This window comes from Gavia stellata, chromosome 17, assembly GCF_030936135.1.
Source record: "Gavia stellata isolate bGavSte3 chromosome 17, bGavSte3.hap2, whole genome shotgun sequence".
Classification (NCBI taxonomy): Eukaryota; Metazoa; Chordata; class Aves; order Gaviiformes; family Gaviidae; genus Gavia; species Gavia stellata.
In genome coordinates this window covers 8,941,871-8,967,011 of record NC_082610.1, presented here as the reverse complement: position 1 = coordinate 8,967,011, position 25,141 = coordinate 8,941,871, and the positions used below count along the sequence as shown (strand labels likewise).

Sequence of the window (25,141 nt, the reverse complement as noted above, 5' to 3'; positions counted from 1 at the left end):
TCTATATAGACTCAATTGCTGTTGTTTGTGATTACGTTTCCTTCCAAAGACATAACCTTTTACTCCAGCAATTACCACTAGGAAAAACGCACTGCAGAGTGCTTCCATAGTACCATGTTGTATCTGCTTGCCACTGAGAAACCAGCAACCTCCCTGCCACAGGACTCCTCTCATTCTGACTTTCTTTTCCTCCTGTTAGGAAACACCTCTCAGAAAAGAATCTCCTGAACTCATACATTAAGATCTGGAAACTTACTTATTTTTGCTGTGTGGCAATTCTTTACATAGTATATGACACTTGGCTTCAAACTGAGCTGTCCTTTAAAGATTTTTATTCTGGTTTGCACAGGTGTTATATAGCCATTAAAAAGAAAATCGTATTAGCTGGCTCTTACTTGTGTATTGATCAAAATAAAAAAAAGAATAAACTTCACAACTATTTATGAGACAAACTGTATTATACAACTTGTAGGAAAAAGCTTATTCTCTATACTATCAACAGTTGACTGTTACCTGAAGACTTAAAAAATCAGCAGTAAAGCAAAACTAGGGAATTAAAAAAAACCCTCACAAACTTTCTTATTTGCAAACATTTATCTGAATTTATCAGAAGTTTTAACTTTAAATACATATTTTCAGAGGTTTATGTGGACCAGACAGTAACAAAGGGAGTTAATCAAATATGAATCTTCTCCAACTGTCTTGTCAAGCCAGGTAATGATGTCCTGCCAGCCAAACTCAGAGGGAACATGTGAAACAAATACAAAAGTAAACAGGCCTTAAGCTGCCCAAGGGAAAGTCAGCAAGATGGCAATTTCAATCATTTGGAATAATACTAAAGCAGCCTTAGGCTTTTCTCAGAATGGAAACATGTCACTGTTACTGCAATATTTCAACAAATCAGACTGCAAAAGAAAGGAACACTTATGTAATCGCAGCCGTGGAACGGCTCTTTACTCAATGGTGAGGTGGAAAATAATTAAGAGGAAATTCCCTTTTTGCGAGTAATTGTAAATGTACCTACATAACAAAGACAAACAACGTTTCCTTAGAAATTTCGAGTAGTGAAAAAATTAAATTTAGGCACAGATTCCTTTAGTTTTGATACAGGAGGCTTTAGAACAACAAATATAAAGTTCTATCAAATAAACTATGAACATGTTTCTACAAAATTTATCGAATGTTAATAAAAGTTACATTCAGAGCTACAAACAAAGCAAAAAGTACTTAAAGAGCAATTCTGCTGAAAGTTTCATTAAGATGAAGGGGTTGTCATATCATTTAACTGAGAAATCAAAAAATATTTCAAATATTTGGGGAACTTACCTAATCAGTAAACTTTCAGTATGTGTCTAGTCATGTAGCCATCTTTTAGTCAATCATCAGAAAATCAAAGGCAAATTGGCATGACTCAACCCAAACTTTAATACCGCATGATTGTGTCGTGTAAGCTTGTTTTGTGCGAGGGCTGCTGTGGTTTTAGCAGAGAGATTAACGACCGGACCTAAGCTGGCCTCCAAACCTTGCCCTGCTGATGCCTCAAGCCCTTTGAAGTCTGACCATCATACCTGGCAAAACAACAGTGGGAACTAGGCTGGTGTCAGATCTAATCAAGTTTCCTGCCTCAGCATAGCTAACTATGGGGTACACTAATTGGCCCAATTGCGGATTATACCTTTTGCTACAGATTCAAGACAATAATTTAGTCAAATGATGGTTTTTATCTCCTTCTAATTAAGATTCCAAAGTGGGAAGAAATAGGATTAGACAGACTAACTTCAGAACTGTGTCCTTTAAAGTGGTATGCACATAAGATAGATCTCTGATAATATTTCATATAATAATATATTGCTAGTAACTAACGTGAAGATTTGGGAAAGCTTGATGTAGCTACTGCACCTTTTACCATAAACACGTGAGTTTTCCTGGAAAGGGTCTCTCTCACAATTTACAAATGGAAAATAAACACTCACAAATATTCATTAAAAAACATTTTCATCCTGAATTTAAAAAAAATCCTTTAAAATACATTTCAGTCAACCTTATTTTGACGAAGAAGGTACAAGAAAAACTGAAACAGTTAAATGATTCTGCAGACTATTAGAGAGGCGGAGTCGCTCCCACAAAACTGCAATCTAATAAAATGGATTTGACATTTCAGTTTTTTTACTGATGAGGGCCAAACCATAAAGAGTTATTTAACTGGTGAGCAATCCGGAGACGAGAAAATCCATGTCCCATGCCCTTTTTTTAAACTGTAAAAAAAAGAATGGTCTAGTCATGAAAACCCTTTCTGAAGAAATTTTGCCATAAATCACAGGTTGTATTTCTAACTTTTCTTATGTAATTTGATTTTGAAGTGGCATTTCAAGTAGACGTCAATATTTTTACCCTAAATTGCATATATAACTAAGCAGAAGCTTTCCAAAAACTGTAATGTACTCAAAATATATTTTCATTTCACATTTAAGCTACATGCTAAAGAAGTCATAAACTTAGTTGTACTTTGTATAAAGCACACTGTTGTGCTGCCATTACCACCACAACCAAACCTGACTGCTGACTCATCACATTCTAACCGCAGAAACCCATTTTAGAAGACTGTATTCACATCCCTTCTTAATTCAATTTTCCCTTGCTCCCATTTTCTTATTGACCTCATCGCTCTAGTCAGCCTAGCTCTAGCCTGCCTTCCCTAATAGTTTGAGGAAGAAAAACATACGTATTATAGATTAGTGAAATGTGTACAGGAAGATCACAGTAGGACAGTGATCTAACATGTTCAAAAAAGGATAGTTTGTGTCAGTTCAGCTTACAGAAAGCATATCTCTAGCAAAACTTGAAGTTATTCAAAAGGGGCTGCAGCTGAGCAATGAAAGGAGAAATTATACAAGTGGATCACCTACGTGTCTAGGGCAACAGGTTGTTTCAAGAGTTCCACTACACTCCTGTTTCCAACGCTTCTGCCCCATGGCTAATTCAATTCTTTTTACAGAGCCTCCTGCTAAGTTTTTTTTTTTTCCTTCCAAATTACGTTGCAAATTAGAATCCCAAATACGTCTGACAGAAAAAAATATATTCTGAGTTAGGATTCATATTGAGGACACCCCCCCCCCCCCAAATATTCTAATTCACAGCTATAATAAAAGAGAATTTACTATGCTGTGAAATGCAGGTGCACGCTTCTCTGCACTTCTGAAAACAGTAGGAACATTTGTATTTTAAAACCAAACACAGACTATTAAGGGTTTTGTTTCTAATGTACTGCTCAAAAGCAGTTGTTAAAATGGTTTAATACCTCACAACACCTGGTTTCACTAACCGCATTCTCTGGAAAGCGAGAAACATTATAAAGGAACGTCTTGGGGGAAAAAGCCCTCCTTCACGTATTTGCCTTTAAGTGGCTTCTGAAGAGGATACCTCTAGTTGAGAAACTTCTAGCACTCATGCAGAGATGACCTGCATGAGGAACTGGCTGCCTGATTAACTATTAACTACTCTCAATAGGATTAGATAATTAAAGACATTGATGACCATTAATTAGGAGGAGGGCACCTTAATTTGTCACTTGATAGGGCCCTTTCAATGATTTATAGGTTCGGGCTACTTGCAATTGTGAAGGGGAGGGGACAGTGAAGAGAGAGAACCCTTAAGTTACCTTATCAAGTGGCCAGCTAAAAAGGGCAGAGGGTCAAATAAGGGCCAAAGTGGTCACTTAAGGGTGAAGTCCCAAACACCAAAGCAGTGCCAAGCCACATTGACCATCATTTGGTGATGGAGTAAAAAATATGCTAATTTATTGGTGGCAATTCTCTCTTTTTATGGTTTCAAGCAGTTAAGACAAGTGGCCTGCTTAAGAGCTTTTCATTTGAAAAGAGATTAAACAAAATGGTTTGTCAGGGATGCTCGGCTGTTTTACCTCTTTGTTAAAAAAAAATTTGCCCAGACTGTACCGATGACTATCACATCACCCTGAAAGCCATCTTCCATCTCTGAGCATTACTTGGTTAATAAATACATCAGCTCTAATTGCTTAATAGTGCTATGTTCATTTGCTCTTTAGCAAGATTAAAATGAAATACATCTTTTGTATTACTGCCTTCTATCAGGACTGTCTGCATAAAGGTCACAGAAAAAAGTTAAAATTTAGTAGGAAATTTACTTAAGGACATTAGTGTAAATGATACTGTGTTTAAAATGACATAAAAGAGCGAAAGGTGATTTCAGTAATGCAAAGAAAATGGTTTCTGAATACTGATAAGGACACTTATCCCTCATACCACACACAATTTTAGGCAGCATTATACATTAAAATCCCTCTACTGGGGTAATAACATGTAGCTACTTTCCCACCCACTAACACAAGTAAGAGCAAGTCATTAACATTTAATTAAATATGCTCCTGACATCCTTAGAAACATGTCACGCTTTGTTATTGAAGGTTGTGGCCTACTTTCTATGTACATTTTAAACCAAAATAAACTATTTATAACGGACCGATTTAGAGCAGCAAATGAGACATTTTAAATTAGAAGGCGTATTACAATATTTTATAAAACTGTTCTGAACAGCAAAACCAGAATGAAATGAATTTACAACATCTGATGCATATTTTATGTATTTCACAAAATGAAACATAAGAGATGGGATTAGCTCCACCTTTTGGGTTCTAAATAGTGAAACAAAACTGTTTCTCTTACCTCAATGGTGAACAGCTTCCTTTTTAATCTAAAAGCAAGGTCCTTCGTGTCTGACACATCACAGATCAAGCTATTAAGCCGAGGAATCTGATGTACATGAACCAAACCTTGTGGAAAGAAAGAGTAAAGGAGGGAACAAAAATTAAGAAAGCGCTGTCATCCAGATGCATAAATTAGAGTCTTACAGCAGAATTCTGTATATTTACACACACTCATCCTCCCCTTTTTAAACTGGAGCTTACTACCAGGAGCAATGAAGCAAACGGTGCGATTATACTCAAGTAATCAAGCAGAATAAGATAAACAGAAATCCTTGTGCGAGGAAAACTAATTGCACTTTGGTACAGAAGTACAGATGTAAAGAGGGATCTTAATACTTGTCAAAACTACAGCCGGTTTGTGTGTGATTTTCTCTTGTATTTACAGTAAGCAAATATGGCTATCACCTTGCATGCTGCCCACGGCACCACTGAGTGATCTTTATTTTATTAAATGCACCAGTAAGCAGCCAGCAAAACAAGGCTTATGGGTTACTGATAACCACTGAAGCTCTAATGAGAAGTACTTTGTTCTGCGCCCTGAAAATGACATTAAAAAAGGTTCTGGAAAAATACCGATATAGATCATGCTTTTTGATAAATTTTAACCCCTATGCCATCCTAGGAGAAATACATTTTCTTCATGCAGGAGGCTTATATAGCTGCTCAGATGTTTTTAACAGTACTAGGTGCACTGCAAGCTCTGCATTCTGTCAGCTGCAACTCAAGCTGATTTTTTCTGACAAGGACGCTGGATGGTTTTTGTGCAGCCTAATATAGTTTCTGAACAACCTAAGGGTGATTTTCTACATCTGAAAACCAGGAAAATTCTACAGGGCTTCTCAATTACTGGCCTATATTTGCTATTCATAAAGCCAGTGTCTAAATGGAAATACTGAACATTTAGAAAAGACATCTTACTTGAAAACAGCAGCTGTGAGAAAACCCCCAAACACTAAAACCCTAATTTAAAATAAGGCAAGTATTTTGTCAGGGTTTTTTTTTTTTTTTTTTAAAAAAAAAAGAAGAATAAGGGAAGAAAGTTTCCTAAAATTGAAATACTTTAAAAAGCCTAATTTTTATGGGTACTAATTAAAAAAATTCTCAATAATATTAGAAAAGTATTTTTACACTTTGAAACCTTCTATCCCTGCCTCCAGTCTGGTGACATGTAAGAATTATTTGTTTGGCTTTTGAGTTCAAAATATAATTATTATATATAGGAACAGCAGATAAAACACAAAGTTGCTTACACACAGTATTCTAAAAATTTTATTTAAGGATCATATATATAATTTTGTTATTTTATTGACTTTTCAACCATGTAAATTTTCAGGCAGCTTAATAAAATTATTAATGCAGGATTCATTAAATAATGCAGTAATTTAATCAAACTTCTCCTGAGTAATGTCAAAATCTTCTATCACCTGCAGTAAAGAAACCATCTTAAAATATATTCTTAAGCAAAAATATCTATTTTTAGAATGTTAAATTAAGGTTGCCTAAACATCAAAAGCTATGTATATTGGCATATGATTTTTATTAAGTAGTACCAAAAACGATTTAGCACACATTTTTACAGGAAACCAGGAAATAACTGCTAAAGCACACATTGTCTTAAAGGATCTCTTCAGTATTGAGAAAAGGAGTATCAAATTGACAGAATTATGTTAGCATAAACAAATGCCACACCACAATTATACAGATGGAAAAATAATTAGGCAAATTATTCTAGCTTTTGTTCACGGTTTCTTTTTCATTCACCTTTTTTCAGATAATGAAATGTGCACTATTTTCATAGTCAAAAAGATTTTTCTCTGATTTATTAATTACAGCCTGCATACACACAGTGGTGTCTCAACACCATCTCTGCTTCTTTTTCTATATATTCTGCTATGGAAAACAGTGCCACATTCTCACATGTTTACAGCAGGTTTCGGATAGGCAGTTTACTTTCAACTAAAGGTTTCCATGGAACTACAGTAGTATCACAATAATAATAGCTGTAATTTATGCACACTCAGAGCACCGCTCCGGATTAGCTAAAACTGTTTGTTATTCACTGCTTTGGCTATGCATAACTTCTAATCTAATCTTTGAAAATTTAAATAGTTCTGCTGCAATAGCTAACAAAATCTTTGGGAAACAAAATGCAAGATTAAACACCATTACACATTTTGAAGATAAATCACTTGAAAGTCTACATGAATTTTTATCAAAATTAGTTTCATATCTTACATGCCACACATACCCACATCCATTTCTTTAAATGTGTAAGTGCCATAACTTAAAGCTGAAAAATAGAACTTTTTTTTTTTTAAAGTTTATATAGCACATCATTTAGCAGTTTATTCACCTTAATATAATGTATGTTTTTCCGTGTTCTCTATTTAAAACTTGGCAGATCAAAAGTATTGATTTCATGACAAGTTCAGCTTGCTGGTCAGATGATTGCCAAGCCTCCTCTGCATGTGAATTCCCCAAAGCCTGCCTGTTGAGATGTACATCTGATTGAGCCATGCCTCAGTAATACGGCTTGACAACATGCAAGGAGTTGCCATGTTTCCTTTGCAGCCTTAATGCACTTTACTGAAAATTTTCCTAACTCAAGACTGGTTAGCAAGGAGAAACATTTAAGAGGTCTATTCTAAAATGAAATCAAACGGTACTTTATAGCAGATACCCAATTGGAGGGTAAGCTGCTAAGTGCCCTAGAAACACTCAGGGCAGACTTTTTGCATTGCTAAAGATGGAACTTACCGTGGTAATCCTTGTATAATGGATTGGTTTCTCTCTCAGAGCCAATAAATGATTCAAGACCAACTACCGTATCTGACAAGTTTGTTACACGTTCCATAATTGCTTTATTCTGTAAGACATGGAAACAAAATACACATCCTGTGTGATGAAAAAGGTAATTAATGTTCATAGAGTAAGTCTTGGTCTTCTCAATGACAAACTGTGGGGAAAAAATAGGTCATCAATACTTAGAAATTACATTAGAGGGCCTTTTTCTTTAAAAAAAAGACTTGAAATTTCTGTTTAAAGAAAACATACATTTGATGAGCAGAAACCATAAAAGGGCTAACTTGGCACTAAATTCATATTTTCCTGAATCTTCATAACATAAGCATTTGCTCATATCAAAGATATTCACGAGCATGTGGCAGTTAAGCAGCTCTCTTTGACTTCTACTACGAATTAGATGCACAGCTTTTGTTTGTGTTCTGAAAACCTTGTTTTTTAATACACTTAGGCATATCACCTCTAATATTTTGAGCAAGCACAACCCACATGATTATTCATTCTGGTCATCAGTCAAACAACATGAAAAAACAAAGCATTTTCTCCAGTATTTTTCTTTCTAAAAGTTCCTCTCTACACAACATACTAATCTAAAGTTTCAAGTTGCATTACCATTTCTCAATATACTTGTGATTTGTAAGTGATGCCTTATGTCTTGTACAACAACATACTGTCATGTGCCTTAAATAAGCTGTTTTCTGCATAGTTTTCTTTATTTTATATAGCAGAAAACAACATTCAAAGGTCACAACAGAGATCTTCAGAGGTAACTCAGAATAAAATGTTCTTAAATGCTTTGATGATGTCAGTATTTAATGAGCAAAAAAAAAAACCGAGACAAATCTGTGCTAAAAAGCAAAATATTTCTTTAAGCTAAGAAGTAGTTATCTTAAACTACTGGACAGCTAGCATACTCTTGTTCTTGATGGCTGTAGGTGCTATACCCATCATACCTTCAGGGTTGTCAAGACCAACCACCTCAAAATACCGATTCTGAGTATGAGGAATTAGCTCTGTAGCTCCAAGTTATAGTTTTGTATTTTTTATTATTTTTAAAGCATTTTGTACATTCTGCATTTCTTTCACAAACTATACGACAGACGCTTATTATGAAAGGTCAATTTAAATACTGGTAAACTGTTTGATAACAACAATTTATAAAGTAATTAGGAGCAGAGAGAAGGGAAACATCCCTAGACATGTTAGAAGTCTATGCATTGCACTGACATACAGGTTTATTAAAATGGTCATCAATACACCAATTGCTTTCATGAACCCACATTTCAATAACAGTGTATTTCCTAGCCACAGAGAAGCCTATGAAGCAGATGTGAAAGGTGAACATTTCCTACTCCCATCAAAGAACAATCTGAATTCTGTTTTTGACCGCTACATAAAGTAACTTGTGGCCTGTCCTGCACAGCCCAATCTGCTCAGGTTACAAGGCCTAAATCCACCGATCCCATGGTACCTTTACACCCCCTCCCTTCCCCACCTTATGGGCCAGATGGCATTAAATCCTGGGGACTGGCCTCTTCAAAGCCGCTACTTGTGCACAGGCCAAAATATCTATCCCCATGGAATCAGGGAACTTCAATTTTACCTACAAAGTCTAATGATGGATAATGATAAAACAGTGTTTTACTACAGAATTTCCTTTCTGAGGAATAACATAAGCAATCTGAGGTAAAAGAACACTGTCTACACATCAATCCCTAAACTTTATTGTTATATCCACCCCTGAAATACTAAAGCTGACTTGCAAATTATTTCCTCTTCTAGGAAGAGAGAGACAGTATGCTGTATTTTAATGGAAACTTTTTGCCACATTATTCTACAGGGACAATCACATAAAGATGGTATAAATACAAATCTGAAGCAGTCAGTGACCTCTGTAAATCCACAGACCAGAAAGTATGGTATTTTGCCAGTTCTTCGGCAGGCTGCTGGATGTTATTTGTATAAGCAAGAAATACGAAATAGTTACATAAATAAACAAACACTGATGATTTCTGGAAGCTAACCTAAACTCTTGGTATAGAAAAAATATTCTATCATTTGAAAAAACGTTTGCTTTCCATTAATGTTTTTGCTTGCTGGTTTTGATAACAATGGGTTACAAAAACTGTGGATAGAAAGATGCTCAACCATCAGCAAGGTATCCTCATCACTAACAGTCCTGCAAATCATAAGAATCTTTCCTATTTGTCTTAATTCTGGAAAGACTAAAGTGAGGGATAGCAATTCAATATTTGCCTAATGATACATACTTCAGTATGTTGGTTTCAGTTCTTCCTCTAACAGGTTTGCTTTCTTAAATTGTAGTCTGTTTGCCCATGTTGATTTTGTTTTTGTTTTTAAAGTGTGTCACAATACTCTTCTGGCTTAATGCAGTGTATCTTGGGAAATATTTTCCACAGTGAATCGCCACACCAAACAGACATTTGCTTATGTGGCATTGTTGCCATAGATCTGTATCTATCATGTATTTTCTAGTTTGCAGTGTTCAGCACATTAATGTCCAATCAAAGCTGACGTCAGCACACAGATAGTTGTGATGTATGGCATACTGACATAAACACACAAATCATGTTGCCCCATCTGGGCTTGAAAATTTAACAGAGCTCCAGATCTTCCTCCAGCCCCATACAAATCTACCTCCTGCTTCTGGCATAGACTTGGCAGCTCTGGAGGTGAGCCAGGACATGGTTAGGAGGCAAGCCAGGAATGGGGAGATTCAGGGAAAGAGTTTGTTGGCAGCTAGAAGAGGTATTGTTTTAAATTACACTAAAAAATAAAGAAAACCCCAACCCAGTCCTGGAAAGTTTTCAGTCTTGCTAGATGTACTGCAGTTTTTCTAAATTAGTTAGTTCAGCCAAAATGTAATTATTCTAACAACATGGTAGCAACCCTGTTGTGCAGGCTGGGCTGGGCATCCATTCTATATCTTACTTTGTGCTCACTGTTTTAGACAGACATTTTCTTCTAAGTGCAAACTTGCAATACATGGGCTCAACCAAAATGTACTTTCAAAACAACGTCTCAAGAAAATCCATGCAGCCGGTTGGATATGTAAATGGGAACTATACATATGTGTTTAACCAGCTTTTGGGAAGGGCAATTATGGAAAAAAGATTGCTTTGTCCTGCTAATTTATTTGCAGAATCTACACAGCTTTGAGTAATTATTTGTGCGTGTTTAAAAATACTTATTTACAAATAAAGCAGTTCAAAATGTATCATCTTCTGTGTCTGAGTATAAAGCATGGTATTCTACCAACACAAATATATATATATAGCCTGTATGCTGAAACTTACATACTGAAATTAATACTGTGTGTTTCTACTGGACTGAGCTCTTAATGTACCACAATTTTATCATTACTACTATTAATCAAATCAATCTTGGTTCATCTGGATTCCATATTAGGGAAAAAATCTGTCTTTTCTACTCTGCTCTAATTTCTACTTCTCTGATTTCCTGTCAAAATTTTTCTAACACCCAGAGATATGTCCTCCCATTTTTATTTTGTCAGTTTCTAAAGAAATTAAAAACCTCACAAAATTTATGTAATAAAAATATTTAAATTTTCAGTCCTTCTGCTGCATTCAGTCAAGAAAAGTCAAATAATGGAAAATTTTCTTAGAATGGCTTCAACTTTTCTACATAGTACATATAAGCAACCTCAAAATTTAAAAGGAAAATAAGAGACTCATGTTAAAGATCTAGAATGAGGTCCAACTAGCACCTGTATAAATACATTAAGCTCTTGAATCACAAAGGCCTTGTATATTTGCATTTGTATTCTGATCAGTACATTAACATAATTTTAATACTGATTTATATATTGAATTGAAAATAAGGTATTTTATGACTACATCTCTTTTCAAAGAGACATTAGGCCTATATTTTGCTAGAGGGCTACATTTGACTTCTGTACCTTTACATTCTGGTAATCTAATCCCATCACGGATTTTATTTCAAAACATTTAATTAAGAGTTAATACATTGAATCCTAAAATGGGTTTCATTACCTAAAAAACTACTTACAAACAACTGCTAGCACTAGGACAAAACCCAGTTTAAATGGTGAGTTGCATACATTCCATACGACAGCACAGAATTTAAAGATGAATTCAGATACTCCCCCCAAGTCTAGGTATAACTGTAATTGTAGGCAACAATTTATGTTGTTACCAACAGGTGAGTCCAATAATCCTGACACTTCATTTGAAAGAAGGTCTCAATAAGAAAGAGCAAGCAAGCAAGTTCATGCAAAGTAATACGAACCTTATGAACTTAAAAGCCTATTTTGGTGTGTGAATTTTCAAAAAAAGCTCAAAAATTGGTTGTGTCTTTTTTGTTTCTGTTTCATTCTGTCATAAAGCTGAAGTAAGCTTAGTACTATAACGTAGGCAGCCACATTGGACTATAACGAAACACTGGCTGGATATTCACTAGATGAAATAATTCTTGATATTTTCTGACGGATTATCACACTATTATGTGGTAATGACTTCACAATATACAAATATTTATCACTTGCCATTACTACTTAATCTCCAAAGGATGTTAAATTGAAAAGACAAATTACTAAGAAACATGGCTTAAATATTTATCACCATTTGTTAATAATTACTGCTCAGAAACTCACAGAATTACCCATATATTTTATTTTGGTAAAGAAGTTAGGTATTAGGCCCTTGTACTAGTTTTATAGACAGATACAGTTTGTGTGTCTTTTTCATTATTCACAAATCCCAAAAATAAGAGATTAATAACCGCTCTGCCAGAAAGTGTTATATCAGTAATTAACAAAGACTGTGAAGTATAAAATTCTATACTTATTCTGACTCCAAGTTGATTAGCACTGTTCTCAGTGCTTGCACGCACCAAATATACTAACTGAACCTTGAATTTTGGCTCTAAAATGAATGTAACGCTCAGACCACTGGAATACAAGACGAGCAACAGTACATTAACAAATTTTGGTATGTAGAAATCTGTATCAATATCACAAGAAAACTGAATACAAACGTGATGTTCTTGCTGGAAGACAGATATCCTAGAAATATACTTCAAGGACTTTCTACAAACTACAATGCCTTCAGTGACAAGAAATCCACATTTAGGGATTCTGACTGATTAGGCATCTTCATTTACCTTTGAAGAACCTTACTGACTATAACAGAACTTGAGTATAAATATCCGTTCATATGGCTGAAATCACAGAAGCATTGATTTTGGTTGATTCGTTTATATGTATGCTGTATTACATTATTCAAGCAATGAACACTGTCTTTGAATAATTTTATACAAGTTACAGAAGCAAAGAAAGGACGTGTAGCGAAGACATGAGCAGGTAATTAGATGCAATGTACTTGTGAAAATGGGAAGGGAGTAACAAAGCATCTGTTGGCCAATATGTTACCCGATGTGTTAATTCCAGATTTTGGTTGTTCTCTTAAAGTTGCTTTTAATAGTCTTTGTCTTGATAGTCTATATAAACTCAAGAGTCTTTCAACTGTGCAACTAGTTAGAACTATTATTTTTGTTTCTTAAGAACCCAAAACATTTGAGCCATGGTTTTCTTATCTTACACCTAAAACATTGCCACTGCTCTGGGAACTCTGCAATGTTATTATCAAATATATCAGACAAAGGTGGATGACACAGTATCCAATTAAAAAATTCTGGATAAATTTTCAGAAAAAATAATCAGCCAGGAAATAAAACCTAAATATCACACACCAAAAGAACTTTGGATCTTCACTGAAGATGGATGGCCTGGACTTCTCTATTACTTGAGCTATGGAAGAAGTTAATGCCAGCAAACCTTGGCACCCTACAAAATAAAAAGTATGTCTGTTTTGCCATGGGAGGGAAGACATAAAGGCCAACAGTGAAATGAGTGATGACTCAATACAGATAAAACATGCAAGTCAATAACAGTTGCTGCTGAGGCTTACAAAAACGAAAGTGAGAACAAAGACTATGTAGTTTAAAACAAACTTTCCATCTGTTGATCTCCAAGTGCTTCACAAAAGACAGGCAAGTGCTGCATTCCTCATTTACAAGTCATGTAAAAAGCACAAAGATGTCATGTGAGTTGTCCAAAGTCACAAGCCAGTCAACAGTGAGCTGGAAACTGAACTCAGCCTTTCCTTGAAGCCCTGTCTACCTCTATTTGAGGCTTGGTTTAGGTGGCTGCATCTATGGCTTTGGGGTACCAGGAAAATATTTGGTGGTATCATGAAGATGATGTGGGAGTCAAAGCCCATGAAGCTGGGTGCTGAAAATCCAGTTATTATCTGGCTGAAAGAGGTGACAGATGTACAGGGTATTAAAGGGTGACCCTTTTTGAGCTGAATCCCTGTTCCGTGCTTTTCTCTTCTATTTCCTTAGCATTCAGTAGCTGAAAGCACAGGCTGCAACGTGACTATGAATGGTTCTGGGGTGCAGGGCTCTTGCATGAGTCCTGCTGCAGTGGGTAGATGAAATAAATCTGATTGAGTGCTTCTCTAGCGAAGGGCGAGGAGCTGGGATGAAATTAATACAAGGTCTGGGCTGAGATGAGCCCAGCATCTCCCCTGAACACTATCTGGTCCTTATTAATGAGATTGTCTCATTGTTATAAAAGCATATATATGGAAAACTGTATGTTATTATTAGTCTTTAATTATCGCAAAAATGAAATGACTGTTTGAACAGATTTGTTTACAAAATTAAACCCATCAAATATTCAATGCTGCAAGTTGGTCGTAGTGTAGTATAAAATACAGATGCAAAAGTAGACTGAAAAAATATGAGTCATATAACAAAACTGCTGAAATTAATGTGTATGAGACCAACTGCCTTAACTAAAATCTTACAACTCCATTAGGAATTATTCATTATAAGAAAAAAGTTTAGGAGTTCCTTTTGTTGCCATTTTACCTGACAAAAACGTCATTGCAGTTTGCTTACCAATTCAAAAAGGCTAACTATTGCTGCAACTTTAATTCTTTAAACAGTGAATCACATTTTATTCACAGGTGACCAAGAAGATCCTCCAATATGATTTCAATTAATAGGACACACATATCAAAAGGAACATCTAACTGATGTTGGTAATCAAGTGGCAAGATTATGAAATATAAAATAATTTAAAAATCTAATCCCTTATTCAGTATAAAATTATAGGCTGTCATCAGGAGCAGGCTGGCAAAGCTAGGTCCAGATGGGAAACTGGCTGGGCAATAAGATGAGGTAGGGTGGAAATGATGGGTAGGCTGGAAACGATGGGAACCTAAGGAAAGACATGACTGCTCCCTCTGCTGGCAAGGTTCTCACCTGCTTTAATTTTTAACTAATGAGTAGGCATTTCTTTAATTATTTAGGATCTAGCCAATAAATAATGCAGAATGTTCCCTCCTCAGTCTGTTGCTGTGTGTTTGCACATTTTTGAACTTATGGTGCCCTATTTCACTAGAATAATTTGCTATAGAATTAAGGCTCAGATGCATATCTAATGGTAAAGTTACTGGCTTTATATTTTAATTGTTCATAAAATGAAAGGCAAGATTAAGCTATTTAACCTTCAAAATATTCTATTTTACAATGTATACACATTTCATATTTAATTTACATATGTCATAATATTACGATAAATTGCTCATCATATCGTACTATAACAAGAACCCTTTTATGTAGCAGTAAGATACTATAAAATGAAACATTCTGCAACACAAACATACTAAATTACATGTCATACCAAGAAAGTGCCATTCTTCCATGAGTAAAATTCATGACCATTCAGCGATAATGCTTGTATTAAAACTTAATTAAAAGCTGAAGATAAGTAATTCATTACTTGATTTGTGATATAAATTAATAGCTGCAGTAAGAACATTTAGAAAAAATCTGTTCTAGGATTTTGGCCTACAACCAGAAGCTCCCAGAACAGGAGGGATCAGCTTTTTTTGCCCACTGTTCTCATCTGAATCCTGGCTGAAAAGCTACTCCAGCTCCCAGCTTTCCAGAAGGCTCCATCCCAGGAATCCTCGCCTGCCATTTGGTTTGCTGATTTTAATCTCACAGGACTTTCTTACAGTGGCTCCACTATGCTGAACTGGCACTTGCTCCTAGAAGTGAGTTATTATTAAACTTGTAGGTCAATTGTGGCACTAACAACTCTTTGGAAGCTTTCAGCCACAGTGTACAATTTGCTGGTCTAATTAAATATTAATTCTAAGTGTTACATTCTGTGGCTAAGAGCTTTTATTTTCCATCATCAGTCTGGAAGAGAAAGAGGTTACAAGGCTAATTTAATCTTTTTTTTTTCCCTAGCATTAAAGCTTAACTACACAGGCACAAAAACATCATTAAAGATGCAGTATTCCTTTTTATTATGATTATATTGTAATTAATAGAGCAGGTCTAAACAAAAAGACGTAAAATTAGATTCTGAAATTTCAAGGTTTTTAAACAACACCAAAAGTTCATATAAAAATGTTTCTAAGCAAACACTGCACAGAAATTCAATATTCAGTTATTTGAAAATCATTTAAGATCGGAAATACATATGCAATAATTTAAACATAAAATAGTTTTACACAAAAATATTGTTCTTTGTTCTGAAATACAACAGACAACAGATAAAACCCGTATTTAATGTTAGATTCACAGGGCATTTATTTCAAGAACTTGTACTTCTACTTATGCAAAAAACCCCCCAGTATTGCTTCAGAAAAACAATACTACCTTCTATTTTCTAACAGCATTACTTGCTTACAGCAGATAACTACTTTGTCCTGCATTATTTAAAGTCACTCTCATAATCTTTACTTAACAGTGTCCAAATGGGCTCAATACATGAGCTTCTTCCCTTCTGCTTCCATAACAGTTGTGTCCATGTCTGGACACTGGGCATTATATTAACTACTTAGTCCAGTAGCCAAAAGATTCCATATGCTTGAACAGATGACTATCTCCATACTGTGATGGGATATTTAACTGTTTAGGTCTAATATTGCAGTTGAAAGATTCAGTTCAAAATCTTACCTGATTTTTTAAAGTTTTCATAGGCTTATTTTCAGATTATATACACAAAATGTAAAATAAAATTGCAATGTTGCATATACTCATTAACTTTTAAAGTTTAACATATTCATCTTGGAAAAGTGATTTTTTTGATTAAAAGACAGTGTGTGGATGAGATGGTGATAACGATGTGTATATAGTGTCCTAAAAAGTAAAATTTATTAAAATGAGAAGGTTGTTTTAGGCATGCAATTTTAACATACAATGTGACTGTTCATCATAATATAGCTAAGTCAGTTAAAAGACAATTAACATGTGGGTACAAACCCATGCTTCAGATGTATATTGCATTTGGTTTTGAAATGGGTAGTTGTTACCAAATCAGAAGTGGTAGAGCTAAAATACAGTCTGTTGGCAACCATAAACTTATTTATGAAACAACAAAATATTTCTATTTCTTCTGCAACTTGATCAGCAAAGAAATTGAAAACAAAATTACTTCTTGTCTCACAACTTAAATTTTGAATTGTCTACTTCTCTGAGCTTCCTACTCAATCATAATTTTAAAGATGCTTTTATGAATGTCTAGAATATCCAAACCATTCATATCTGAAAACTATGCAGATAACCCAAGAATACCTGTCATAAACTCACGACTCTCAGCATTTCTTTGTATGGTTGTTAAACTGTATTTCTCACATACAATAAAAAGCAACTTGCGGCATTAAAAAGCAAGTAAAAATACCCAATAAAGAAAAATATAAAGACCATTTCATCTTCATAGTTTCTATTTTGCAGAAAATTTCAAAAGCTTGCTTAACTATGATACAGAAACTACATGACATTTGATCTCAATACAAATTTGTGTGTAGCGGCTATCTCATCAAATACGTTTGAAGGTTATTGAGCATTTTACACTTGTGAACTCTCAGAAGTTAGAGTTCTAAGGCAGGCAATCACTCTTAGCTCTTGTCATAGGAATAAAGATTTCAAACTGTGAGAAATTCACAAGCTATAGGAGTTCACATCTTATAATCCTGTATTAGCAATGGATTCTAAAGCGCTCTATTGCTTGACTTCGAGTTTAGCTGCTAAATTACTCAGTGTGAACACAAAAGGCTATGGATGTGAAAGGGTTTGTTTCTGAATTTTTCTACACTGAAGCATACAGTAACTCATGCACTTCAGTGAATTCAAAGCATCAAAACATTAATATTGTAGGAAATTAATTTTTTAACATACTGGATGGAATAATGAAAATACCTTGCTAAACAGAACTTCAAACTCTGAGGACAGGTTCTGTAACAAGTCTTATTCATACTGACTTTTCATTAGTCAATTAATTTCCCTTGGTACATGCTGACTAATACGGTTGTTAGTACTTACCAGTAATACAGCTTCAAGTTCAAAATAAAGGATGGCTGTAATAAAAGTGTTACGCTTTCTCCCAGTGAAAATAATAATCTACTCAAAACAATATTACAGAATTATGAACATTGTTTAGTATTTTGGGGGAAAGAAGTTTTTGAATTTACCAATGATTTCTAGTAATTAAAGAAAAAGAAGAAAATACAATACAAAAATATTTTAAATTCTAATTTAGGGCTTTTGCAAGTATAAATCAGTGACACTGAAGTCCTTTAAGTCACACTCTGTAGCACAAAAAGGTGGGTTTTTTTAATTAGGTACTAAAATGCACAGATTATCAACATACAGAAAAAAAGTCCTTACTTGTTTTTATAATATTCCTTAAATTTGGGAAGTGTAACAACAAATGAAATCCCGCTTCAGTCTGCCCTCCTTGATCAATGCTAGATTTTAAAAATGGAAGTAATTTTCCCTTTGCAAGTGCAACATCTGATTTCATAGGCACAATGCATTTTCAAGAAGCAGTAGAAAGACTTGAAAAATAACCTTCCATCAACTATTTTAATCATACTCATAAGTATCTCAATATTTATTACCTGACAGACAGTGTATGATAAGAGTATGTTCAATCGGTAGAAAATATCAATCAAGTAAAGCTTGTCACACATCATCTGAATAAAATTCATAATTGGGTAAGTTTTTAGTGTCATTTTCTTGAAATCGTCTTCCAGAATAATGTATTCCTATTTTTGTGGTTGAGAAAAAAGAATTTTCTTTTTTCTTCATGCACTGTTTGCACTAGAATTTTCATCAATAAAACACAAAGAATCTGTGTTCTTTAGTGGACTACAATTTCTCTAAATTATTCTGAAAAAGCTCTGCACACAACCAGATTTTTTGTAAATTTGTGTCTTTTACCAAAATATAGCTTTAGAGAAGACTGTGAAGACATTCAGTGTCCCATTAGACTGGGTGAATGAGCATCATCTTTGGATAAACGCAATTCAAAGTTATTAAATACAAGACAATGAATAGCTGGAATAATGAAAAAGCCACATTGGTGGATGTGTACCACAGAGGGAAAAGCATCAAGAACAAAATCACTGTTTAATGTTCAGTAGTCATCACAAAGACAAAGCAGACATTAGAATGTAGGAAAAGTGAACAAACAACAAAAGCATTATTGTATTATGTTACCGTAACAAAGTAAAATATGATTAAAATAAAAGTCACTGTTTAAAAACAGATTAAGGAAGCAGCACGAGAAAAAATAGAAAACAATCAGAATACAGAATACAGAAAAGACAAAATAGCGAGCCTCATCTTATTGTCTCATCAGCCAAGAACAAAGATATAATTTATGAAAAGTAAAGGCAAAATTAAACTTTCTGAAAGAAACCATGTAGATTCAATTTATGGAACTCCCTGTCACAGTATAACATGCGAAGTATAATATACGCAAAAGAAACCAATCTCAAACTATATATACATATATATTCCATATATATATGCATTATTCATAGACTACATATAAAAATATAACTAGTCTGGGTTGGAAAGACATTGTCCCTGTTGAAAATCAGTACTACCATTTGTGAGTTTTATTTCTTCTCCACTGGAGTGACTAGTACTGGGGGCTGACAGAGACAAGATATGGTAGCAGTCACTACTAAAAATCTATTTTTTCAAGATGAAGCAGGTAAAAATGAAACTATTTTTCTGTATCTGTTATGCAGACAAAACCTTGATTAAAACGTGATTTTGAACTTATATTTACCTTCATGGAAATTATTCATGTCAAGAATTTACTTGTAGACCACCTAATTAATACAGTTGGGAGGCATAAGATAACATACAAAATACAGAAACAGTAGTTCAGGGGATAAATGTAGAATTTACTACATCTTCAGAAGAAATAGTGTGCATTTTCTATGCCTTCAGTGTACTGACTTTAAGATTCAACAGAGAAAGCATATGCTGGAACTTACTCTGATCAAATTAAATACTTATATGGAAATGCACTTGGAAAAAAAATCCCTCTCTCATTCTCTTGGAAAGAAAAGATATTTTCTTTACTTTTTTAATCCAGCAAGAAACCTCAGCAACAGAATGGTGAGTAGCTGGGTTGTGAGAATGTGAGCAGCTGCTGTTATTATACCTAAAGGTCTGTCTACGGCTTGAGCCTGAGAGACCACATGTTCGGCTGTCCTCTCATCTTGCCATCCTCACCAATTAACTATTAACATGGAGGGCTGTACACATGCTCTCAGGGGCTCTCTAACAGGCTTCTTGGAGAGTGGAACAACTACACAGCAGGGCTCTGGGAACTGAGTAATGTGGGGTATAAGGAACCCTCAGCAGCTTTGCTCCTCCTAATGACAGTTTTCTCCATAGTATAGTGCTTAAAGAAGGATATATGAAGTTTAACAATTACAAATAAAAATTATTCCTGTCATTTGTTTAAGGCTGCTAAGCAAAGATTCTGGAAATAATGTTTCTTTTTTAAAAATTCAAAATATTCTAGCACTTACTGTAAAACAATTCTGTTAAAATGAAAAAATCAGTTATTTAAAAATTGACATAGAATTTCAATCCTAACTCCATGGGAATTGATTTATATGGAATTTATAAACACAAAACTATTATCAACTTCCCAGGTAAGTTTGCAACAAAGAAAGAACTTTGTCCTTCGGTTTTTTTCTTAGAGAAGCTTCTGGACTTCTTCTCTAAAATATGATCATAACTTTTATTGACATAATATATAAAAAAGAGTACAATGAAACTGATTGTATGTCCCAATTATGGACAGGTAATTCCAATGTGTAAAAAGAAGGATGCTAGTTTTACATTCACAAATTCTATTCATTGCATTAAATTTTACTGTCAATCTTTTTGAAAGCAAACTGCCATCTAATATTTAAAAATAGTTAAGTAAGGAGACGGAGGTTTACACTGCAAGAGGAATATTGATACTCTTTTGCTTGCAATGGTAAAACTAGAAAATCAAGTTTCTTTCTTTATTTTCGAAGCAGTAAGCGCATCAGGTATCTAGATAAATAACATCTGCAGGTATTCAAACACCTTTACAAAATGCAATACATAAATGAGAGTCATGTACTTATTACTCTAACGATAAACTAATCTACTACGAAAACATTTTGCATAATATGAGGTTTTATCCAGTACTTTTTTACTATGATCAAATCAAATTAATATCTAAAATTATAGGTTCTCTGTTCATTGTGAATAACAATTTTGCTTTTGTAAGTTACATTACCACCTGCAGAAAAGACAACTATTTACATTTTTCCTTTTGCTAAAAAAGTTTATTTCCGGAAGATACATTTAAGTCTCCATATACTCTCGGGTAAGGTGCCATTAGCAGCTTCTGATTCTGCAGATGCGAAAATTACTCTGATACCATAACTGGTTTGCTCCTGGTCCCAATACAAGAGGATATTAGAATTAAAGAGTAAACGTGTATCTTTCAATTCCTGGCTTTAAAACCAAGATCACACATGATCATAATCAGCATGACAGATGAAGACAGTGGACTGAAATATCTTGTATTGAAACTCTAAACAGTGTTCTGAAGGCAGTGGAAAAGTGCATAAGGATGTTGTTCAAAAAAGAGAGATTACTAGCGGGATTCTCTTTGCTTTTTTACAATTTATGAAATTTTGATAGTTTTTCAAAAAACACTAAGACCCACATAAAGCGTAACTGTATCTAAGATGGTTTTATGCTTAGGTCTTTGTAGATTTTGCAGCACGACTGTCCCACAAAAGTACAGAAACACTACAGTGAAGTTATGTTTTAATTTTGCCCTTTGAATAAAAAGAGTTCTCAAAATGCCCCAAATTGCATTTATTTTCTTACCATGAACTTTACATTTTTTGCTAACTGATGTGTCAGCTATGAAATACAGCAAAGGCAGCACTCCTACCTGGATAAGGTGAGTGGGCACTGTGATGATGCAGGCTGACAAAGATTTTCTGAGGAGGCCACGAAGAACATAAAGAAATTTTGTAAGGCTATGAATATCTTCAGGAGTATCACTGCTACAAATGTCATCACCCCACAACACGGAACCCAGACTCTGAATTCCTATCCGCAAAATATTCTTTTTTTTTTTCTATTGGAAAAAAAAAAGGCACTTGTTATTTTTTGAACATTAAGAGGAAAATGTCATGTAATGTATTTAAAAAATACAATTTATAGAATTCATAATAATTACGTAGTTTACATAATCATAGCTTAATCTCAGATGATCTTATAAAAATTACAAATGGAATGGCATTATTTTCACTGACTGGATATCATGCTATGTCAGATAAGCAGTACAAGCATAAGAGACAGCACAGAAATACCAAAAACTACTAATTTGCATTTTTTAACCTATAGCTAAATATAAGTATATTCTGACACAAAATCCAATACTACTATGATTTTTCATGTCCTTCCACTCCTTCTTCACTGCCTTAAAAAACACGCAAAAGAATCTTTTCTCCCAGCTCTAAACTGGTCTGGTGGAAGGGCCTGACAGTAATCAAACACAACTTTTCCCCCATTTTCAACTTTCCCCCGTACTACTTTCATAACCTGACTATTCTGACTGTTTGCTTCAGTTTCACTTTTTCTACTACATCTAAATGAACAAGGTTGGTGGCCTACCTCACCAACGCATGGCCCTTTCACTATTTTAGAAGTCTCTACATTCCTGTCAACTCCTTCCAACTAATGAAGGAAGGTTTACCCACAGCTATGGAGAAACAGAGCCTGATGGAGACATCAGCAGATTGTCTCTTAAGGGCTACACCTTTCTGAAAGTCTTTGACGTGAGTGTTTCTGGATCTGCTTTACTTAGCTACCGGGTCCTAGAATCTAAGCTGTTTTGACATGTAAAATCCTACACAGCCTCCTGCGTTATCTACCTAGACTGTTTGCTGCCCTGCAGGACGCTGGCAGAAGAGCATCCAACAGAGGCAGTGGCGAAGATAAAGCCCCTTTTCTTAAGGGGCAGATTATGAAGCCAGAGTTATAATTTGTTTATGCAACGTAAAATGTCATCTCATGATGACAAATCTGATTTCTGCTTATTTGATGTGACCTTTCCTGGTGATCTTTGAGAAGGATTTTAGGTATATTTGCTACCAACAGCTGAGAGAGAGACAATAAGCACCCTTGTTGAAAGACTTCCTGTACAAGGTGATCAAAGATACATTTCTACAGTTCAGGGTTCATACTTAAAGGCCAGCTTTTTTTTTTAATACATATAAAAAATACTAGTTTAGATAAATAAAAGCTTCCAGGTACTTTTCATTACAGAAAAGTGTTTTGATAAACTGTAGATATTAATTTCCACCAGCTGGAATGAACAGTAACTATCAAGCACAAAATATTGCACAGCTACTCTCGAAATCCGGAGGAAAGGTTTTGACAAGACAAGAGGCTACTCTTATAAATACTTCCTTCTCCATATCGGGTAGACAGAGCCTGAGTTGTGAAACACAGTTAGTACCACATGGCTCTGCATTTATCCAACTCTCATGGCTTACACAGTGAGCTGATCTGCCAATTCGCTTACAATCTTCGTGAAAGCGATACATGTTTTAACTCTGGTGGATTCTTTAGTCTCAGGCTTTGCAGGGTTTTAGGCTTTACGTATGGGAAGTTAACGTTTTACACTACGTATGAAGATCAGGATAATAGTACAGGATATAGGACACAATCTGACTTCTCCATATGATATTTGTTAGGCTCGGATGTTCAGTGTTTTAAAAAGAACAGAAAAAATAGAAGCTAGTCTTATACTCTTTAGTGACTTCTAATCAGAGCAGATTCACACGTTTCTTGATTTGTGTTTAAGCAATAGTACAAAATCAGGCATTTAAGAAAACTATTTTATCCAGATATAATGGATATTGACCATGCAGAGAAAGTGTTCTGGTTATTTCAAAATTTCAGAGCAAACATACATAAAACTTACAGAAACGTTTTTAATGAGAATTTTTTTTTTTCTTATGAAGAATATCCAGAAGAACAACATACAAACAGAGAAAAACCTGTATCAGAATATCAGTTCTCTTATTGGATAACAGATGTCAGATGCTTGTTTCGTAATATTAAATCACAGGAGTTTTAAAAGATAAAGCTATCCAAACACCAGATATTATCAGATTTATTTATTTTGGCCAGTAACAGAATTTCTACCAGTATAATTCTGTCGGGCACACAAGGCCCTGACAAATGGCTTATTCCGTAACTGAAACGTAAGAAAAGCATAAGTCTAATATTGCATAGCAACAAGCCTGCAGAATAAAGTCGGGAAACATTTTTTTAGATGCACCACTAGATCTTTTATATTCTCATTAGTTTGGATTTTTAATTTTTTTTTTTAACCTTTTTCATATAATTTTTGTAACAATGTTTGCTTTGGCAGGAAGAATTACGATTATGAAGAATTTAAAAACCCAACTCCAAGCAAACAAAAAACCAATCCCCCCCAACTTCATTACCCTGAAAGTCACCCAACTTGAGCTCCAAAGTATACCAAAGACATGTTAAGGAAATACAGTTGCCTATGAAAGTTCTGTTGTCAAACACGAAAATCCCAAAATATTCTGAAACAAACAAGTGCTATTCTGTATGACCTAAACCCATGCTCAGTTTATAAAGGATTCATACTTAATGATCAGCAGCAAAGAGTTACTAGGAAATTTTAGAAAGGATGTAAAACTGATGCTCGTATTTCTAGGTTATAGGTCATTCAGACCCTGAATTTCCAAATAGATCTTTGCAAAGATGCTCCAGTCAGTATGAACAAACAGGTAATTGCTTTGGGTAACTTCAACCAAACTTTTCTGTAGCCTAATACCTCAAACAGGAATCATTGTCTTAAGGCCCACAAAGTCATGCAGGACAGTCAAGAAATATTAATCTATGATGGCCAACAGCAGATGGTCTTATAAAACTAATGTTAACTGATCACACTACATACTAGAGATGCCCGACCATTTAATCAGAAGCCTACTAAACCTCTAACGGTAGTTTTCACTAATTTTCCTAATTGCGTCAAACCCCTGTCAGCTAGGCTGAGTCACATTCTGCTCACTTTTCTCCAGACCTCTCTTCAAATAGTATTACAATGGAGTAGTAAGTCTAAGTATCATTGGCATATCAATGTGAAAGTAGCCAAAAATATCTGAA

General features: G+C 34.7%; 1 protein-coding gene across 1 annotated transcript in view; it reads right to left on the bottom strand.

Annotated features, from left to right (window-relative positions):
* The window catches only part of ELP4 (elongator acetyltransferase complex subunit 4), a 151,497-nt gene that overhangs the window by 78,767 nt on the left and 47,589 nt on the right, over nt 1-25,141 (bottom strand). Inside the window, exons 7-9 of the mRNA XM_059825963.1 lie at nt 21,879-22,067; nt 7,499-7,607; nt 4,701-4,807 (exon numbers count right to left, since the gene is read on the bottom strand). Of these exons, the coding sequence (XP_059681946.1) occupies nt 4,701-4,807; nt 7,499-7,607; nt 21,879-22,067 (405 nt within the window). The remainder of the gene's footprint in view (nt 1-4,700; nt 4,808-7,498; nt 7,608-21,878; nt 22,068-25,141) is intronic.